Source organism: Hyperolius riggenbachi, chromosome 11, assembly GCF_040937935.1.
Source record: "Hyperolius riggenbachi isolate aHypRig1 chromosome 11, aHypRig1.pri, whole genome shotgun sequence".
Lineage (NCBI taxonomy): Eukaryota > Metazoa > Chordata > Amphibia > Anura > Hyperoliidae > Hyperolius > Hyperolius riggenbachi.
The window spans coordinates 93232685-93255241 of NC_090656.1; the positions used below are offsets into that span (position 1 = coordinate 93232685).

The 22557-nt window shown below is 43.2% G+C and overlaps 1 protein-coding gene across 6 annotated transcripts in view; it reads left to right on the forward strand.

Annotated features, from left to right (window-relative positions):
- The window catches only part of DCDC1 (doublecortin domain containing 1), a 751262-nt gene that overhangs the window by 705403 nt on the left and 23302 nt on the right, over nt 1–22557 (forward strand). For all 6 annotated transcript variants that reach the window (XM_068260478.1, XM_068260480.1, XM_068260479.1 and 3 more), the window contains 9 exons: nt 3955–4098; nt 7229–7414; nt 9598–9712; nt 9797–9967; nt 13611–13796; nt 15388–15591; nt 16948–17125; nt 18760–18903; nt 19959–20060. In XM_068260478.1, coding sequence (XP_068116579.1) covers nt 3955–4098; nt 7229–7414; nt 9598–9712; nt 9797–9967; nt 13611–13796; nt 15388–15591; nt 16948–17125; nt 18760–18903; nt 19959–20060 — 1430 coding nt within the window. The remainder of the gene's footprint in view (nt 1–3954; nt 4099–7228; nt 7415–9597; nt 9713–9796; nt 9968–13610; nt 13797–15387; nt 15592–16947; nt 17126–18759; nt 18904–19958; nt 20061–22557) is intronic.

A 22557-nucleotide genomic window follows, 5' to 3' on the forward strand; every position in this document is an offset into this window, starting at 1 on the left:
AGAGGGCTATGTTGCTGTACAGCTTATAGTAAAAGGTACTGCTTCCTCTACTGCTCCCATTGGAGGGATGGAAGTCATTGGAATGATCCAACGTTACCCATGCAGCGTCCATGGGGCATTACATTAAATTCAGAAAATTGTTGGTTTTATTGTGGGAGAATGTTTGTGTTTGGTGTGGGTGGTTGGTGAGGATGTTATTATTGTGTGTGTGTGTGTGTGTGTGTGTGTATGTATGTGTATGGGGGGGGGGGGGGGGGGGGGTATGGTGACATTGGGCCTAGGGTGGTAAAAACTACAAATCCGGCCCTGCTAGTGGGCCGCAAGCTTTTGTTAGAGAAATAACCCTAGCTTCCTGCTGTAGCAGCATCATCTCTCGATTACCTCCTCTTCGTGGTGGGGGGACTGTCAGGATCCCAAAGAATTGCAAGCATCCTGCATTACCATTGTGCATCTCCCTTACATGTTTGATTAATCTCCCTGCGCCAACTCCTGTTTTTATAGAATTAATATGCTCCTGGAACCTAGTGCAAAGTGCTCTAGTAGTTTGTCCTATATAAAAGGAACCGCATCTTCTTCTGCGCATGCACAGCGGCGAGCACACTCCTGTTGCAGCAGAAAGTATTCCGTGCCTGCGCAGGTGTACATCGCTGCACAGAAAGGCATGGCTGGCCGTGACTGCCCAGATTAACAGCAGGGATAACGAGAGAATGGAGCGGCCGTGGAGACCATGAACGAGCCCATGCACTTCATAGGGTTGGAGGAAGCCCCATGTAACTTATAAAACATCACTAATTAGCATGTCGCCCACTCACTGCTACTACCTACCTGGCCACCCAGGAGGGCATCTATCGAAAAAAAAGAGCACAGAGAAATTTGGGTGCCCAGTAATGCCAATAGTAAAATATTGGTATTTAATAGCATCATTTTGCCATTAAAGTGTAACATATTGGAGTTAAATAAAAATATTTTACTATGGCTAAAGGTGCCCATACACGGTGCAATAAAAAAAATCTGGAAAAATCTGTATATTCAATCTAACGGATAAGTCGAACAAAAGGATCTATTTGAAACGGATTTGAAAAAAAGTTAAAAAAAATTAATTGTACCATGTATGGGCACCATAAGCCTAATCTCACACAGAACCCTTCCCCTGATGCCTACCCTCCCCCCCCCCCCCCCCCGCTCAAACTACCTACATGATGTCTAAACCCCCCTCCCCTGAAAACTACTTGCCTGATGCCTAACCCAACCCTTTCCCCCCACACAGACTACCTGCCACCTAACGCTAAACCCCTCCTCACAAACTTCCTTTGTGATGACTAACAGCACTCCCTTCCCACACACACAAACTACATACCTGATGCCTAACCCCCTTTCTCCACACATTCTACCTGTCTGTGTCTGATGCCTAACCGTAAACAACCCCCCACTACACACACACACACACACACACACCACACACACACACACTACCTGATACCTAACTCCCCTCCTGCCCACCCATACTAACTACCAGTTTGACACCTAACACCACCTCCCTCCAACTACCTGCTTGACGCTGAACTGCCTGCCAGTGCCTCCCCCCTCCCCTGCTGCCAATCACATATCACACCGCAAGAAAAAAAAGTTCCCTCATGCCAGGGTCAGAATTGCATTATGTGGGGACAGGGGGTGATTATCAGAGGGCCCAGGGCAGAGCAAACACTGGGCAATAAAGTGAATAAGTGACAACAAGAACAAGTACAAAAACAACATTTATAAAAACCTCCTCTGGTGAGTTGCGACCTGGACCCGACCTCCTCTCCTCCTCAGCTTAGCTAGGTAGGTACTGGGTGGCGTCTCCCTTTCCCAGCCAGCCAGAACTACGATCCCTCCAATCAGCCAGCCAGCCCCGACCCCAGCAGAAGGCTCACCGCTCACTGACAGGCAGTAGGCACAGGTTGCCTCTCAGCAGATGAGTGAGCTGAGCGGCAATGGCTCCAGGCAGGGGGCGGAGTCAAGTTCACCAGCCGAGTCACGACCAAATAGCTTGAATAGCACGCTGGCTGCAGTGTACGCAGGTGACACAGCCATGCAAAAGGGCACGCCACGGCCGCCTCAGCTCCCCTGATTGGATACTTTAATTAGAAGGGGAAGATGGAGGCAGACCGGCCGGGGGAACGTGCGTGCATCTTCATTCATCAGCCTCCAGCCGGCCCGTAAGTCTGTCTGACTCTGTTATGGGGTGGGCCGGCTAAGTGGATTTTGAAGTGAGCGGCCGGCAAACATTGCGCGAGGCTGCGCGCACAGCTCAGTACTGACTGAGTCACTCACTGCAGACCTGCGGTCTGCGAACCTGTCCTGGCGGCCCTAATTATTTAAGATTCGGGCGGCCCGGGGGGCAATTGCCCCCCGCCCCAGTCCGTGCCTGCTCCCCATGCCTAAGTGGCTTAAAACTCACCTGGTAAGTTAACCTTATTGGCATTATGCCTGGTACACACCATGCTATTTCCTGTCATATTGACGGGTCGAATCGATTAGGTCCGATCTTATTTCTGATCTTTGTTCTGATCAATTTGGTATAGAAGTCATCAGAAAAACGATCAGAGCTATCAAAAGTAATTGATTCGACCCATCTATCTGTTGAAAAATTGCATGGTATGTACCAGACATAACAAGGGTGACTTTAGATGAGTTGATGGATGATTTCTATTGTTTCTGTGGTGCAGTCTTCAGCACTATGCGTCACTTATCACTTCAGTGCTTTTTTGTGCGTTTTTTTTTTTTTTTTTAGTATCTTTATCGAAATATTAAAAAAATCAGCACGTGTCCCACTTAGCCGCTTTATCCTTTTCTCCCCATGCAGGTTGATATTGACTGAATGGATGAAAAATTAAAATCAGTTGAAAAGGGCTCCTGAGCAAACTGTATTAAAAGGGCACCTCCATAGACTTCAGTGTTATTTCTGCAAAACACGGCTACAAGTCGGTGAAAGGGGCACCTGAGTTTTAAAGGTTTTAATTTCGGCTACAAAAGGGCACACTTTTATAGCAGCAATTTTTGTGATTCGGCTAGAAAGTTCTAGTTTCTGCTACAAAAGGGCTCCCCTTTGTAGCCCAGATTTTTGATTCAGCTACAAGGTTTTCACCTACAAGGTTTTTGATTCTTCTACAAAAGGACGCCCTTTTATGGACAAGATTTTTGATTCAAGGGTGCAGGGCTGGGTTAGGATTAGGCATCACAAGTGGGGGGGGGGGAGGGGGGTCTTAGGGTTTGGCTCCCCAGTCTGAATCCCAGCCGGGGCACTATCTGCCCAGAGTTTGTATGTTCTCCCTGTGTCTGTGCGCATTTCCTTTAGGCACTCCAGTTTCCTCCCGCATCCCAAAAAAATGCAGATAAATTAATTGGCTTTCCCATAAAATTGTCCCTAGACTACAATGGGCATATGATGGTGGTAGGCATTAGATTGTGAGCCCCTCTGAGGGACAATTAGTGATGTGACTATATATGCGTTGTAAAGCGCTGCAAAAGATGTTGAACACTAAATAATAATAACAAAGAGCTAAAAGATTAATTGAGATAAAGTCTGACAGTAAAATGTTTACTCAAATAATAATATACGTATTTTTTATGTGTAGCTTTCTTTTATCACCTGTATACTTCTAGCTTGTGTTCTTTCTTTTCATACTTTACTCATTATGCATTTGCACCATCTGAATCTTCATCCTCAGGATATTAGCCTTAGTGATTACTTTGAGACTCCTTATAATATTAACATCCACTTGATTTCACTACCTTTTCACCATACCCTGAACAGGTACTGTAAAGGTAAGTTATTTGACATCAGCTTATCATTGAGCTTATACTCAGAAAAAAAGAGTTTTGCATCCCCTCCCAGGATTAGGAAAACTTTAGCAAATCATTTGCTCTTCCGACGTACAGTAAATGTTATCTGAATTTTTTTGTCCTCTTAAGGAATGCCCACAGTAGGACTCACAAAAAAATGGACGCCTTCTTCACGAATGTAAAATACCCCTGGCAACAGGCAGCTGTAACTACTGAGGAGCCCAGTGATGCTGGCACAGAACAGAAGCCAGAACAAGAAAACAGCAGTTTTAGGTGAGTAGTAGATTACTTCCTTTTTAATATGATTTATTTAATATAATTCATCCCTTAGTAAAGTAAGGAGAAATGAATATAAGAGAACCTGTGCAGAGACAGATCAACGCATACACAATAGACAGTACCTCCCTCAATTGGGTAAGTTTAATCTAGTTTTCTAGTTGATCAATCTTGGATCCTGACAGAGAATGGCATGGTTGGCCTCGATATAGCGCTCAGCAACATATGAGATATGCATTGTTGACCCTGTTCCCCCTCAATATTATCTGACCCAGGGCAGTGTCAATCACATGTGCCTGGTATTCTGTATTTTTTTATATATATAAATTATTAATCAGAGGGGCTCACAACCTAATCTCTACCATAATCATATGTTGCTGTCATAGTCTAAAGCCACTTTTTCAAAGTGACGACCCATAGTTTGAAAAAGTCCGGCATGTGTACCCGCCTTAAGGCTTATTTTGTGGGTAAGCTAATTAATGTATCCGTATATATTCATGTCACTCATTAATATTATTATTAGGTAACCTTTGTGCTTCCCTTCCAAGATATCAATATCAGCAGGTAGCCTTTGTGCCCCCCTCCTCAGGAAGGCCTTGAGCCCACTGGTGCAGTTGTGTCCTCTTTTCACTTACGCATCAATGTTAAAGATGCTGAAAAGCAGACAGAAGCGGACACAACTGCGTTAGTGGGCCCAGGCCGAAATGAGTACTATATTTCTTTGGAGCCCTCACCCTAATGGAGCAAGTTGAGTGGTTGTTCACCCACCTGATGATGCCCCTCTAAGCATCAGCAGTAGGTGTTTTGTGTCTCCCCCCCCCCCCCCTCGAGGAATCAGCATGAAGATCCCTTTTTATTGAAGCCTCCCTCGCTATCAGTACTAGGTAGTTTTTGAGCCATCCTCTCTAGAGATGTTGCGAACGGTTCGCCTGCGAACGGTTCCAGGCGAACTTTGGGGGTTCGCGTTCGCCTGCATCAGGCGAACTTTTGCGGAAGTTTGATTCGCCCCATAATGCTCTATTGAGCAAAACTTTCACCCTCCATATCACTGTCAGCAGACATGTTATTGCCAAACACACTGCTCGAGGCCCGCCCACCCTCCCTCCTCCAAGCTAGGTCCTTATACCATTTGACTCAGTTGTCTGCCTATACTAATTAGTTATGGGACAGCTGCTTCACACTCTGCTAGGGAGATTTTAATTAGCCTCTTGTGGGCTCCCTCCTCCCACCTCCCTCCTTCCTTCTACCCTTCTACCTATTCCCTCCTCCCTCCTACCGGAGGGAGGAGTGTCGCTTCTGCCAGGGAATTATACTATTTTAAAAACCAGTATACATCATACCATAGCTGGTAATCGAACCCAGATCTCACTGTGTGGTGGGCAAGTCACCCTAACCACTGTACCACTACAGTAGTAAGTGAAGCTGGCCTAAAATTTACTATTTATGCTCAATGCAATAGAAACATTAGGTTGCTTAAAGAAATGTAGTGAGAGGTATATGGAGGCTGCCATATTGATTTCCTTTTAAGCTATACCAGTTGCCTGGCAGCCCTGCTGATCTATTTGGCTGCAGTAGTGTGAATCACACCAGAAACAAGCATGCAGCTAATATTGTCAGATCTTACAAAAATGTCAAACACCAGATCTGCTGCATGCTTGTTCAAGGTCTAGGGCTAAAAGTATTGGAGGCAGAGGATCTGCAGGATAGCCAGGTAACTGGTATCGCTTAAAAGGAAATCAATATGGTAGCCTCCATATACCTTTCACTACAGTTCTCCTTTAAAGGCAACCTTAACTGAGAGTGATATGGATGTTTCCTGTAAACAATACCAGTTGCCTGGCAGTCCAGCTGATCTTTGTGACTGCAATAGTGGCTGAATCACACCCTGAAACAAGCATGCAGCTAATCCAGTCTGACTTCAGTCAGAGCACCTGATCTGCATGCTTGTTCAGGGGCTGTGGCTAAAAGTATTAGAGACACAGGATCAGCAGGCGATTCAGGCAACTGGTATTATTTTAAAAGGAAAAATCCATATCCTTCTCCGTTTAGGTTCCCTTTAAGGATTTGTAGCATAAAAGCCAACTCACATTGGCTGGGATTTGAACCTGGGTCTCACTGTGGGGTGGGCAAGCACCCTAACCCCTAACCACTGTACCAACTGAAGCTGGCCTAAAATTTACCATTTATGCTTAATACAAGAGAAAAAGTAGACAAGACAAATAACATTTATATCACACTTAGAAGAAGGGTAGAAGGGAGGAGGGAGGTGGGAGGTGGGAGGAGGGAGGTGGGAGGAGAGAGGTGGGAGGAGGGAGGTGGGAGTAGGGAGGAGGGAGCCCACAAGAGGCTAATTAAAATCTCCCTAGCAGAGTGTGAAGCAGCTGTCCCATAACTAATTAGTATAGGCAGACAAATGGTATAAGGACCTAGCTTGGAGGAGGGAAGGAGGGTGGATCCTCCAGGAGTGATGTGTATTTCACTCAATCAGGTGTGCCTCCAGGTATTAGAGCTCTTGAAACATGTTTTCTATCATTTTTCCAGCTGATAGAATTTTTTAAAATTTTCAAAGTTCGCCTCCCCATTAAAGTCTATTACGGTTCGCGAACTTTTTCGCGAACCGAACCTTTTTGCAGAGGTTCGCGAACAGGGTTCGCGAACCGAAAATCGGAGGTTCGCGACATCTCTAATCCTCTCCCAAAGAGGTGGCTTTCCCTTTCCCCAGTTATCAGTATTAGGTAGCTTTTGTGACCTTTCCTCCTGCCACCACCAGGTATCAGTGTCAGATACCTTTTCAGATCACTCCCCTCCCTAAGGATCAATCAGTATTAGCCAGCTTTCATGACCCCCTTTGCCACCCCAGGTATCCATACCAGGTGGCTTTTTTTATCACACCCCTCCCCCAGGTATCAGTATTTTGTAGCCTTTGTGATCCTTCCTCAAACCTCCATCCCCTTCCAAGATCATTATTAGGTAGCTTTGGTTGGCAAAGTCCACTTCTCTTCCTGTTATAGTTTCTTCTTGTGATCTATGCAGGTTTGTCATTTGCACAGTCCTTTGTACAGTATTGCATCATAGGCTGGCACTTCATACACAATGCATAATAATAAAATAATAATGTCATCCCCAGGGCTCCCAGAAGATGGCAGCAGATTCACCAACAACAGTTTGAATATGTGGATGGGCAGATTGTTAATTCTGCTGTGCCAAATCTCACATTGGGAGTGATAGAGCTTCATGCGGGAGCTGAAGTACTCCTTGTAAATCGGGACCCGGATGACCTCTGTCAGCGATGGAAGTACATGGAGCAGAACAGGTAAATGCACATAAACAGAGCAGTGATAATCCGTAGATAAAGTATGATAAAAGTACTAATGAAATACTTCACAACTTGTACTACTGTTAAGGTAATACATCAGGCGACTTGGCGGACAATCGACCATCTGATTCAATTATGATAATGGAATCGGATGAAAATCGGTGCCGCCAAGCGCATGCCCGATTGACGATGCAACCGATTTTGGCCCAAAATTGATCCCAAGTATTGGTCAGACATGCTGCAAGATGCAACCCCCCCCCCCCTCCTACGTATTTTACACAGAGGCTTTTTTTAATATGCAGCGCAAGCCTAAGGCCTCGTTCACATCTACCTGACGCAGATGGCCGTGCGATCCGAATGCAGCGCATCCGATCGCACGCCATTTGCGCCGCTGCCCTGCTGATCCCATCCATTGACAGTGATGGGATCAGCTCTGCGCTTCCAGGTAAAATGCATGCAGCAGTACGCAAGCACTTCCCAACTTGAGGGGAGGGGTCATCAGGTTACCTATACTAGAGGGAAAGGGGGAGGGGTCATCTGGCTACATATACTGAACGGAGGCGGCTGGTGACAGTGGCCTTGGGCGGTAAAAAGTATAAATCCGGCCCTGAGCACAGTGACAGCTGTAACAGTGTTCCAGCCACACAATATACTACACGGGTGATGTACTATAAGCTAGCTGCACACCACAAACAACAACAACAAAATAACAGCAGGATCAGTCCTCAAAAGGACTTTTGGGATCCTTAGTTGGTGAACTACAAGGAGCGGAACACCTATTGAAACAGCTAAATAGCACTGGATCACACAGAACTGCTATCCATCTGTCCCCTAATCAGCAGCACAGCTCTCTCTACACCCTCTTCAAGCAGATTGTGAAATGGCTGCCAGGTTTGGTACTTTTATAAAGGTGGGGTGGGAATGTGATAAAAATGCTTAATTGGCTGTCCTATATACCACCTGACTTAAAAGGAACCCGAGCCTTCTATTGAGGCTTCCCTCCTTGCTCCAATGTCCCTCCTTACTCTGCTCCTCTACTACTACAAGTGTTGCCATACAGTAGCCGTGCAAGCGTGACCCCGCATGGAGCTGCTCACATAAGTGACTCTGGCTTACTGCACGTGCTCGCGTGGTTACTTAGCGGCCGTGCTGACGGAAGAGGAGGTGCGCTGATATGATTGCCGGCAATGCCTAGTCACCAATCTTTCGGAGGGCCACGGTCAGCGAAGGGGGACATCAGAGCACTGAGGGAAGCCTCAATAGGATCCTGAGGCTTGCCTTTCTTTAGGTGAATATCTAATTTTGTACTCAAGCTTCAGCTCAGGTATGCTTTAACCACTTGAGGACCCACCCTTTACCCCCCCTTAAGGACCAGCGCTGGTTTGAGTGATCTGTGCTGGGTGGGCTCTGCAGCCCCCAGCACAGATCAGGGTGCAGGCAGGGAGATCAGATTGCCCCCCTTTTTTCCCCCCTATGGGGATGATGTGCTGGGGGGGTCTGATCTCTCCTGCCTGCTGTGGGTGGCGGGGGGGGGCACCTCAAAGCCCCCCTCCGCGGCGAAATCCTCCCCCTCCCTCTCCTACCTGGCCCCCTCCTGGAGATCCTGCTGCACAGGACGCTATCCGTCCTGTGCAGCCAGTGACAGGCTGTCTCCTGTCACATGGCGGCGATCCCCGGCCGCTGATTGGCCGGGGATCGCCGATCTGCCTTACGGCGCTGCTGCGCAGCAGCGCCGTACAAATGTAAACAAAGCGGATTATTTCCGCTTGTGTTTACATCTAGCCTGCGAGCCGCCATCGGCGGCCCGCAGGCTATTCACGGAGCCCCCCGCCGTGATTTGACAGGAAGCAGCCGCTCGTACGAGCGGCTGCTTCCTGATTAATTAGGCTGCAGCTGGCGACGCAGTACTGCGTCGCTGGTCCTGCAGCTGCCACTTTGCCGACGCACGTTATGAGTGTGCGGTCGGCAAGTGGTTAAGGGTGAAATGTATGTTGAAGTATAGGCTGAATAAGAACTCCACAAAAGTCTGCAGTAAGTGCGAATGGCAACCATGACCGTCTATCACTAATTACTGTATATATACGGTAATAGTATTTTTGAACAGGAAAAAAATCTGAGATGCTTTTAGTATATTTAATACTGCAAGATAATTTATTCCTTGAGCAACTTTCTTTTAACAGAATATTCCATTTGGAAAGTAACATGGACCTGGTTCTGTCTGTCTCCTTACCAAAAGTTTATCCAGGGGTTAAAAAGACTGACCTAAAATTTGAAGGATGTCCTGTCATTCTTCAGGTAGGCAGCACCATGCTGTACTCTCTTTTCTATACCATGATCTAATCTCAGACCCCAGTAAAAACTTTACATCTTTTATTGTAGAAACACGAAGAACATGTCAATGGAGCAGCCAATCAAAAATGGTGCTACGATGATGAAAAGAAAGTGCTGACTGCATTTTATACAGACCAGATGGATATGGATATCACAGCAGCCAATCACACCTCAGTCTGCACGTTCACGATTACCAACACGCAGGAGATAAGCCAACCAGTAGGTGATCAGAGCAACACAACACTGCTGCTTCCTGCAACAGTCTTTAGACACTCATTGTTCTGTGACCATACAAGATAGTTCATTTTTTTCCAGTTCCAATCCTACTTTTAATAAAGATGAAGATATAAAATGGGTCCATTAACTTATCGTATAAAAATGTATGGCCGACAAGAGGCAAGGGATCCTGATGCAAAAATTAGTCACCAATTAACTAGCTTTAGTTGTTGATTTTATGACCTGGGCATACAGATATGATAAAATAAGTACACGTGCATCAGCACAATACAGCAACATTTGTACACTGCTCTTGTCATAGAACTCAAAGCATAGAGATATGTCTCAGATCAATACAGAGTTGCAAGCTGGACTGTATTACAGAGGAATTAGTCAGGTGTTTATAAATACCAGACTAAACAGGTGTTTTTTTTAGTTTGGACATAAAGTGTACCTGAAATGAAAGGATGTAAAAGTTTTGTAAAAGCTTCCTCCAGCCCCCTCCATGCAGATCCCTCCCTTGCGACCACTTTCTGCCTCCTGGATATTCCAGTAAATTCCCCGTCATCTTCGGCCGGTCGGCGCAGGCGCAGCCCACCCATAGATGCTTCTGTGGCTGGGAGTGCAGTAGTACAGCACAGGCGCAGAACGCTCCCGGCAATGGGAGAATGGAGGGGTATGCCCTGACTGGCTGAAGATCATGGAGCATCCAGGAGGCAGAGCATGGCGGTGAAGGAGTGATCTGCATGGAGGAGGCTATAGGAAGTCACAGGCATGTATAAAACGTTTACATCCTTTCAGCTCAGGTTTACTTTAAAAGCTTCCAGGGATTGAAATGTCCTGATTGGGTGTGGCAGGGAGTTCTAAAGTGTAGGAGCAGTATGACAGAAGGCTCTGTTCCAAAGATTTTGAGGTGGACTCTGGGGGTGTCCAAGGTGTTACATCCTTTTGATCAAAGATTGTGTGTGTGTGTGTGTGTGGGGGGGGGGGGGGGGGGGGGGTGATGCAGTTGCAACAAGTCATTTAGGTATCCAGGGCCCAGATTGTGCAAGGACTTGAATGTCAATAAGCCAATCTTAAACAGAAAATCTCCATTTTATCGGTAGCCAGTAGCGGAGTGAGTGTTATGTGGCAATATCGGGGTTGACAAGTTAACAGCCTTGCCATTTGGATAACACTTGTCTCCTGTTGTACTCAAAGTGCTTGAGAGCTGCAGCCACTCAGTAGACCACCCTGGAGCATTATGGAATCTTACCTTTCACTGGGTAGGTACTGTCTTCAGACAGAATTCAAACTCTGGTCCCCTACATCAAAGGTGTTACCCTTAACCAGTATACCATCCAGCCATCCCCAAACACCAGGGAAAGGGGCTCACTATCTGATAAGATCTATATATAGCCAAAGCTGCAATTGTAACTAGTATGGGGGCTTTGGGGGGAATTGTTAGCTCCTGAACAACCCAGCCCAGCCAGTGATACACTGACCAACAAGCCAGGTGGAGATTTATTGAAGAAGAGCACACTGACCTCCAGTATAAATGGTGGCTTTATTGGGCACAAAGGGACTTCCAGCCTGAATGTGGGCTATTATGTCGGTAGTACACTCGTCACCAAATCAAACAAGGCTTTTATTACAGGGTACAATGGCAGGCAGCACCTTTACTTAGGTGGCACACTGACTACCAGAACAAACAAGATGCTTTACTAGGAGGACACTTCCACAGAAGTCCAAGTTGTTGATATGTATTGAACATAGCATTATTTTATATGCACTAACAATAACAAATGTAAATATATAGCATTTTTTGCTAAATAAAAATGAAAATACCTGCTGCTTCATAGATCCTCAGCAACCCTCCAGCTGACTGCTGCCCATTCCCATCCTCAGTCTAAACTCTATGGCTATGCCTCGGACTAATTACTGACCGCTATGGTGAGCTACAGTATGACTCAATAAGGAGACATGGCTTCACCTGGCAGGCATTGACTTCTCTAAGGGTCCGTTACGACTACACACAGATTCTGGATGCAGAAAAACTGACTCCAATTAATGCCCATGGGCCTGTTTCCACTAAACGCGATTTTTCTGATGCAGATTTCCCATAGGCAGTCATTGGAGTTTTTCTGCATCCAGAATCCTCGTGTAGTGGAAACAGGTCCTTACCATGTGCCCATGTGAATGAATGGGGAGGCCACTACTTCAGACTGACTGTAAAAAAAGATAAGGCAGCTGTAAGTCATTGAGAAAGACACAAGACCTATTAATTACAGCGTGATTACAGTGTTTCTTTTTCTAAATTAGTAAAAACAATTATTCTTAATTCTTACCGTATATTAATTCTTATATTACCGATATTTTACTACAACTAAACCTAACCCTTTTCTCACACAGAGCGCTCCCTCTACCGATGCCTAACCCCAACCCCCTTAGTGGTGCATAACCCTACCACCCACCTTACTGATGTCTAACCCTAAAACCCTGCTTCCTGACGCCTAAGCCTAGCACCCCCCCCCCCCCCCCCCCAACCGGCAATAATGTTAAAAAAAAAAAGGAAGACATTTCAAATAGTTAATTTTCGGAATGCTAATTCTCAAAATGAATCTCAAAATGATAATACTAAAAAAATTATTTACAAAATGAAAATTCTCAGAAGGAATTTCAAAATTATAATTTGCAAACCAATATTCTCAAAACAAAAAATATCGGGTGCCCAATTTCTGCTTTTGGAGCCCAATAGCCAATATTTTGCATTAAGGCCTAAGCATATGCATATAATCCATTAGCCGCAGGCACTCAAATGTCCTGCTTCTGCCGCCGGGGCCCCCTTTGGGTTGTTGGCTTCCTCCAGCTGGGCGTATGTTGGCCCTAGCCTGATCACTTATGCAGGTGAACAGAGGCGCCAGCAGGATAAAAAGATATAAAATGTTTTAAACATGGAAGAGGTGGAGGTGGACTCACTCCCACTCCAAAGGACACGACAGAAAGGAACGTGTTACTGTGTAACAAAAAAGTTTTATTCATACACTCCACAAATTTTTGCAACGCATTTCCTGTCTTACTGCCTGATGAAGCGGGGTCATGCCCGTGAAAGGCGTTGTAAAAATTTGTGCAGTGTATGAATAAAACTTTTTTGTTATACGATAACACGTTCCTTTATGTCATGTCCTTTGGAGTGGGAGTAAGTCCACCTCCAACACTTCCATGTTTTAAACATTTAATTTATTTTTATCCTGCTGGCGCCTCTGTTCAGCTGCATACGTTACCAATCCACCCTGGATGGAAGGGCGGAAATCTTCACATTTCTTCCTATCTACAGAGATCGACTTCTTAATCCTGAGTGGGGACAGGCTTGTTCTCCCCACATGCCATTACAGTGGTTGCCTACGGGGTAACCCTGGTTTGTGAGTATTTCTATACTTACTCTTTTATTTTTCCCTTAAACCAATGCATACTACACTGTATTGGGCTCTCTGTGTCCCTGTGTTTCTGTTTTCTCCTAGCCTCATCACTGTCTTCTCAGTATGCTCACCTTGTTGTTAACCCCCATCTTCATTTTTCAAAACTGTGGCTTGCCTTAAATGACAAACATTATAAATGTGCTGCAAAACATATACAAATGCTGAGAGCTAATGAATATTTGTTATAGGGTTACTCTACGATTTTGCCCAGTCTTAATGAAGAGATATCCATGTGCTTGTCTTGTGCAAGAACCTTAAGACCAAATAGAGAGATGAAGAGAGTCAGAGTGGGCAGACTGTTCTCTTGTGCATCAGGACTGAGAGGAACCAGCCTTAGTCCTTCAGGGCCATTCAAATGTCTGCATGTCACAAAGGTAAAGCTTACAGATCTAAACATATAAGTATGAATGCATTTGTAGCAAAGTCCAAATTCATATGCTATTTCCATTTGCTAATCTATACCTATTGCAGACCATATACAGTCATTTTTCACACAACAATTGATCAAAAATCAGTGGCACAGACAACTGATGTATATTGAATTATCATTTGAACATTGATTAAGAGAGGCAGTAGTTTTTGTTGAATTGATTGCACTTTGGGAGGAATGAGAATGGATCAACAGTTTCATAGCTTTTTACTTCAAGGGTCAGTGAAAAGCTGGCTGTGGTGATTTATTTCTGCTGAATTGGTATAAGTTGGTCACATGATTGCATCTTTCCGATTTATTTTTGTGCAGAGAGTACTCAGTTGTTAGCCACAATAGGCCTCTGTTGCATACTGTATGGGCACCGCAGGGCATGTGGCCATGTTCTGTATGGAATTTTGGACTATTGCCATAGGCAGCAGGAAGGAAGTGGGTAGGCCAGTATGCAATGTGTCTGTTTTATTTTTATTTGTATTTCTACCCAGGCATTATGCACTTTTGCACAAATCCAGGGGTAGTTGAAGGAGGTTGTAGATTATATTATTCAAGCAGAGCGTGCATAGTCACTGTGCTTGGACATATACTTAATCCAATATTAGTCTCTGACAATACTTAAGCCTTCATGATTCCTGCACACTATATTTAACTACTCCTGTGGGGAGGAGCAGAAAAATTTGAAGCAAGTCCATGCACTTTAACAAACACCTTTCATCTGCCAGAGAAGTCCCGGAATATCTTATTTCTGCCATCTTTGAAAGGTGAATGATTGACAATCTGGGTAGGTCATGGCATAGCTAGTGCTGTTCACTGGCAGTAAGACAACAGGAAGGAAGTGGGAGTATTTATGAAATGGATCGCCACAGAGAAATTAATGGTATGTAGATAATTATGCTTCAGAGGGGAATATACAAAGAATATACAAAAATGCCTTTTATTTAAGAAATATCCCTGACAATATGGATACTTTGAGATATAAACCTATACGATCAATTAATTTCATTCATTCTTTTTTCAAATGAGGGACTGAGAAATTTTGATTGTATTGAAATAAATTGTTCTTAAAGCAAACAAGAGGTGTTAAATGAATGTACAGTTTTGAAGTTTGTTTCCCTGATAACCTCACCTTCTCTCTACACAGCTACTAGAAAAGTACAGTGAAATTTTACTATATTGATAGACTAATGTAGCTCTGTATAGCCCATCTGCTTCTGTCTCTGATCACTCCTCACCCCTACCTACGTAGGACTCATGCTGTCACCTCTACTAGAAAAGACAGCATGAGTCATCAGATGGGAGGGGCTGGACAGTGATCACATGGGAGCAAATGGAGTTCTGAATCTGCCAACTTTAGGATTGATGACATCCATATAAGGCTTGAAATACATACACTTTTTCATAAATATGACCGCATATGCTTTTATGCCATATCTTTTCTACAGCACACTTTATTCTGAATGTTAATAGCATGATTATACTAGTTGAATTCATGATTTTTAGAGTAATTGCTTAATCATTTTTAACCTCTTCTGACTGTGCAGACGGATCTGTCCTCTGCTGAAGCAGAAAACACCTTGGATTACTTGAAACAGGTGCTGTCTGCTATGAGGTCCCAGCATCCCAGACACACTATTGCTCAGGACTTAGCCATTGCTAGAACTCAAAGAGCTGTGAAAGTCAAGGCCTATAAGAATGGGAGTGGATGCCGGAATGGAAAGGTCATCATTGCTAGCACATTCCTAGAGGTTAGTATTACATCATATCTCTTCGCGGCAATTGCCTTACACACCATTCTATTCCAGTTTAAGGTGTCCGTCCTGTTGACTGAACAAAAGGGATCATTATTTCACTTCATATTACTGCTACATTCATATAGACGAATAGCAAATTGAATTAGCAACAAATAATCAACCAGTATATCTAGTGCTCTTCTATTCTATATAGTATACCGATAATGCCCCACCTCCCCCAATAATATGTAGAAGCAATCCCACCCCTCTAGTGTATGTACGCCATAATGACCCCCAATAAATGTAATACAGACTGGTGATTAGGAGGAAGTGGCAGAGGATCAGTTATGAGGTCCATCATGGGTTGAAGGCACAGACCAGCAGAGCAGTGACAGGGTGAAGAGGAATAGGTTCCACAGAAGCAATATCCTGGAAGTATGGTGCCCAAAACAACAGGACTTCTGCCATCTGGGTAGTTTTTTTAACAACAACACATAGCAAAGCTTTAGAAGGGGCAAGAACATTAAACACCAGGGCACAACATTCACCAGTAATCATATGGGAATCCATCACACAATTGAGTGGAAGGCCCACTTGACTTAGAAGACAGAGCAGATGGCTCTGGCTCAGACTGTTATCTCCCATTCCATGGGACCACATGTAAGCAGAAGCAGAGGAGCCACCTTAGTGCTTTCTGTGAGCTTGGGTCTAGCAAGAAGAAAGAGAAGGATGTCGCTAATATTACACACAGTACAATAGTACACAAAGTGTGCTCTTGTTGCAGCCATTAGTTGGTAAAAATGTCAGTGTCTCACAGGCCTCAAAAATCTCATATAAAAACTAAGCTATAACAAGTAGTGCTTTTCTAAGCAAAAGGTGACAGAGTGAGTGTGGTTATAAAGTATAGTGGCCAGTAGCTCACTCTGCTAAGGTTGAGAAAGAGGTGCGTGGGCAACCCCCTTAGCTATGAGTCCGAAATGTAGGTCGGACTCGAGTACAAGTCGACCCCCATACTTTTATTTAGTGAGTCAAACCTAAATTTCTAGGCTTATAGTTGGTATATACAGGACTTTTTGGCACTTTTTCATTTGCAGAGTGCAAAAGTTATTTTTAAACAGAGGTCTAGATATCTTAGGAGAAAACTTAGAAAAGTGAATTGGATTGAGCCTACCTATGTTGCTGCCTCTAAACTGGAACTTACAAGCAAATAATATACAGTACATATTTACTGACTCATTCTCACTCTATAGTCTCCTAGTTGTTATAGTGTAGAAAAATGTTCCATACAACAGTTTCATCATGGATATCATCATACCCTCATGTTCTTGTTGTTCTCTTATGTGGTTCCCTCATGTTCTTTCTTTGCTGCAGCTACTAGACTTGAGTACCAAAGAGCTGGAGCTCCCCAGGCCGGCCTGCAGAGTGTATACAGCAGATGGCGCTGTCAGCTTGGAATTGTCAAGTTTGATTACTTGGGCGGTGAAGGATTTCTTTAAACAAAACCCGGAGGAAAACAGTAATGAGGAAATACATTCCAATAGCCGAAATGGTGCGCATATTTTCTTCTTTTTTTCATATCAGCCTTAGGCCCAAAATCACAGTCCGTACACATGGCTTCCAATGAATCACAATCTCATATCTGCACATGACCTTCTTTTGTCCTCCTCTAGAATCCACTCCTCACATTCCCATGTACAAGATTTCTCATGTGCCTCAACCATCCTCTAGAATCCCCTTCCAAAACACAGCCAGCACTCTCCAACATTTGTAATCTTTGAGAAATCCCCCAAAACTCACTTTTTCCTCCACTCTAACTTGGGCCATTCCCCCTCTAACGTCCGGCCAAACACACTGCCTCTAGGTATGCATATTGTATACTTATTCCTTTACATTGTAAGGGCACGGCTCTCTCACCCCTTTATGTCTTGGAACTTGTTATACATTTTATTCATCATGGTACATTTGTCACAGTAATTACTATGTCTACCTATTCTGTATTTTGTACCAGTGTCTATATTTGGTGTGTACCATTGTATGCATTTGTATGTGCCCCATGTTTGTTTCTTACTTTGTACAGCGCCACGAAATATGTTGGTGCTTTAGAAATCAATAATAATAATTGCTCAATTAAAGCGGAACTGAATACTACAAAAAAACAAGTGTTTCACTTACCTGGGGCTTCTGCCAGCCCCTTTGCAGCCTTCCTGTCCCGCGCCGGTCCTCCACGATCCTCCGTTCTCCTGCTGCCAGCTAGTTTTGTTTCGTATCATCCTTTCTTTGCGGTCCCGCCGCAATAGCGTCCTGTGCTAATAGCGCAGGACGCTATTGTGGGCGGAAATGCGAAGGAAGATACACGTGGCCCGGGGTGCGCAGGCCCCAGTTGTCGCGTCAACCGTAACAAAACTAGCTGGCGGTCAGAGAACGGAGGATCGTGGAGGACCGGAGCAGGACAGGAAGGCTGCAAGGGGCTGGTAGAAGCCCCAGGTAAGTGAAACACTTTTTTTTTTGTAATATTCAGTTCCGCTTTAAAGTAAGGATGTAGACATGTAATAATACTCATGGTCACCGGGTGGCAATGCAGTGCTCCACTGCTCAAAACTTTCTATTTATATATTGAAGATATATTCATATATGAATATATATAAATATATATATATATATATATATATATATATATATATATATATATATATATATATTAGTAATTACTCATTTTGTCTTCCGGTATCTTTAATAGCATCAGTTTTTATTTAATTTGTTCTTCATTCTCATTTTAAATCTTGTATTATACAGTATCTCTGAAACCTGTCACAAACTCAGGGACTGGAAACTGAGTACACAATGAAAAAATATATATTATTCCTCAGAGGTCTTCTTGAGAGAAAAGTGCAGGTCAAAACGATCAGGAGTTCCACTAAACACTTATGTCTTGAGATGGAACCATGAGAACCATGAGAAGAAAATCAGGAAAGAGAGACATGAATCAATAAGAACCTACATAAAAAACACTCTATTGTCCCTTCAAGACATTACTCCTTATGGGTTAATTTGCCGCCTGAGAGATTCCTAAAAATAAATTTATGATAACAGTCTAAAAGCAAATAATATGGATACTAAACATAGAATATATAGGGACTTGCAAAAAGTGCTTAAAAGATTTTCCTATGTATTATGTACGTGTAGATCCGGATGCAGTGATTGAGACATCTACAACAGCTCCAGTGGATCCAGACGGTTTAGAAGTTGATGAGTATTTGCTGTGTTATATTCTGCGACATCCTATTGAGGTTTGGGTGTCCTGTGGAGAGCCGTTTGTATCACTTCATGGTAAGTCATATGAGTTCCTTATCACAGCCTTGAGCGTGAGCTTGTTATTGTGGCTAAAAAAAAGACTTCCTACATTCCCTTTGGCACTGTTCAGCAAAGGCACACAGACCACGTAAAAGATCTATTTGGGCTCTAACTTTTTTTGGGGGGGGGCAATTTTTTGGGGGCAGATGTTAAAACCCCTTTTAAAAGTTTTGCCAAATGACTTTTCCAAACGACATGCAGTATAGACATTACATCCTAACATGCCTGAGCAGTGACAGCGCAGGATATTGTGCTTGTAGCTGTAGGAAGTTTTTCATATGAACTGTCTGCTCACCACCCATATGCAGCTACATCTAGTACAGTTTCAAGACTACAGATAGTGAGACACAGATCATAGGAAAATATACGTGATGTTTAGAGATGTCTTCTTCTGGACTCATTTCAGTGCATGTACCTGTCCTTGCAGAAGTTGTTTTAACTTTTTCCTTGAAGGCAGAGCCAAATTTTAAAGCTGCAGGGTCAGCCATACTATGCCAGGAAAAAAACATATGTAAGTAAATAACTACTTGCTCTATTATAGCAGATGTATTGTACTGTCCACATTTTGATTTCAGTGAATGCTATAGAGTAAATAAAGAGAATTCTGTTCCTAGCATTTGCCATCTTGGTGCCCTCTGACTGAAACCAATACTGATGTAATTTCCTCCCTTACTTTTTTCTCCTAGAATCTGCTCTGTTATAGCTAGCTTGCTTTGTAAACATGTGAGCACAGCAAGATCAGATTTCAGCCTCGTATCACACTGAACAGCCCTCAGCCAATCAGTGGGGAGCAGGAATGTGGGAGGGGAGATGACAAGCTTCCCACTCGTTGGCAATGTACCAAATAGAGCCAGTCTCACTGAGATAAGATTTATTACAGCAGAAACATTTCTGATTAGATTGGGTGAGGTTTCAGGCTGCATAATGAACACACTGCAGTGGGTAAATGTAATTTGATTTTGTGGCCGACAATCTTTGTTTAATGATAAAGCTGAACACAATAACATGTTTTACTTTCCCTATCAATGTAGCTGTCCAGAGATCAGAAAGGCAGGACAGAATGTATTGGCTACAAAAGAAGAAGATTGTATCTGGCCGCAGTCTAATGAAGCACAAGATGAGACACTTACAAGGTGAGATGGATATATATATATATAGCCACACATGTAAATGTAGTTATACACAGGCATATCCATGATTAGGTCTGGGGAAAAAAATAGAATATCTGATTATTGTCACTGTGTTTTGATGGAAATTATCAAATTTTACAAAGAACAGGACAACAACAGAACCACAACAGTCAGTAAAAAAAAGCAAATTTGTGCTGTTTGTATTGCCCGTATATCTTATATTGTTGTCCATAAAAAAGTTCTTGTCCCCAAATTTTTAGGCTTAGTGCACACTGCAAAACGCAATTGCTAAACGCTTAGCAATTGTGATTTTGCAATGCCACTTTCAGAGAGATTAGGATTGTGCAGTTTTGCACATTCCAAGGTTGAAAAATGGTACATGCAGCAAGATTCCTAAAAATCGAAACACTTCTGTGGGAACACTCTCATATGTTGATACTGCACTAATGCTTCGATGATCACCAGTGATCAGCAAGTGCAGTGCAATCTCCCCGGTGTGAAACAGCCCTTAGTGAGCATGTTCCTCCTACTGGTGTGCCTCACAGCTGCACTTTTAAGCTGTAGGACCTCGCTTGGTGCTGAGATCCATCACAGCTCTGGTTGTTGGCTGGAAGAGGTTCTGACTGCCCTCACCCCGCCTATCATGATATGGAGCACGGAGAGAATGCCCTCCGGTGGCTTGTTCCACCCCCCAGGAGAGTGCCTGGAGGAAATTGATGTTAACACAGAGCGAGGGAACATTCAAATTCTTTGTGGTTAGAGTTCTAGCACTGTAAGATTGTCAACCCTTTAGACATAACAGTCCTTTGAGAACTTCCTTATAATGGTGAATACTTGAAGAAAAAATGAATTGGCTTAGCCCTAATATTGGCCCCGGTCTACAATGAGCACAATATGGTAGGGAATTAGATTGTGAGCCCCTCTGAAGGACAGTTAGTGACACAACAGTACACTCTGTAAAGTGCTGTGGAAGATGTTGTCACTATATAAATACTAAGTAATAATAAGTGATGTCTACACATTAATAAGCTAAACACAAACATTACCCCATTATTTGTTGCTTTCTATAAAGATGCAACTGGGGTCCTAACTACTGTAAAGAGTAAATGTAAAAATAAAAAGTGTGCCATTCCACTAATGGCCACATGGTGGCAGTACTTCCCCATTTATTTTGTACAGTAGAGGAGAGCTGCAGAAAGTTTTTTTTTCATTGTTATTTATTTATTTATTTATTTATTTTAAGTATTTATATTATGCAGTGCAATACAGAGTATATTGTCTTGTCACTAACTGGCCCCCCTTGAGAGAAGCTCACAGTCTAGTCTCTACCATAGTCACATGTCTATGTATGTATCGTGCAGTGCATGCATCATAGTCTAGGGCTAATTTAGGGGGAAGTCAATTAAATTATCTGTATGTTTTTGGGATGTGGGAGGAGACTGGAGGAAACTCACGCAGACACGTGGAGAACATACAAACTCTTTGCAGATTTATCCTGGCTGGGGACCCAGTGCTGCAAGGCGAGAGTGCTAACCACTACGCCCCCATGCTGCATTTTTATGCAGAGGTATATGACTTTAAGAGACTATGGTCACTACTGACATTGGCCTCAATTCACTAAGCGTATCTCCTGTCTTTAATAACTCTTCTGAGCTGTTTCTACAGTTCTCATCATGGTCATAACTGTAGAAACAGCTCAGAAGAGTTATTAAAGACAGGAGATAAGCTTCGTGAATTGAGGCCATTATTTCAAATAAAATCATTGCAGTTTAAATATATACTGTGCAACACTAAACTGAACATTTTACTTGAAACCTTAACATTGCTTCGATTCCACCGTATTTACATCTCCCAACTTTTTGAGATAGGAAATGGAGACACCTTTAAGATACGACATACCTCTAATGACGCCCCTGCCACACCCCTAGACACACATACCATGAACAATTTATAAGACAGAAAACTCCCTGGGGAAATGAGGCAATTAGGCAGCACCGCATTGAGTAGTGGTACAAAAGTTTCTAACAAAATAAGTTACAACAAATCAAATACATATATACAGTTTACACCGCAAGGTTATTAAAAACACTTTAAAATCCATATAGCTGACCATGTGTTACATGTAAATATATGTAACATGTATGCATGTGCATTCAATCTAATAATAATAATGATGATAATATTCCATTCTGGATGAACAACGAAAGGTATATATTGTAGTATCCTAAGCGGTTCCTGAGCAGACCCCACTTCGGATGAAACCCAGCTTTCAAAAAAGTGCTACACATTATATTGTGCAAAATAATCTAATAATGCAATTAAAATTAATGAATAGATGGGCAAGTGCTAGTCCTGTACTAGCAGGTAACAAGTGAAAGTGCAATAGTCCTATACTTCCTAAAGATTAAAGAAATTCATAAAGGCCTCAATTCACTAAGCTTTATCAAACACTTTATCAAACAATTGATAATTTACCTCATGGGTAAAATCTAATTTTCAA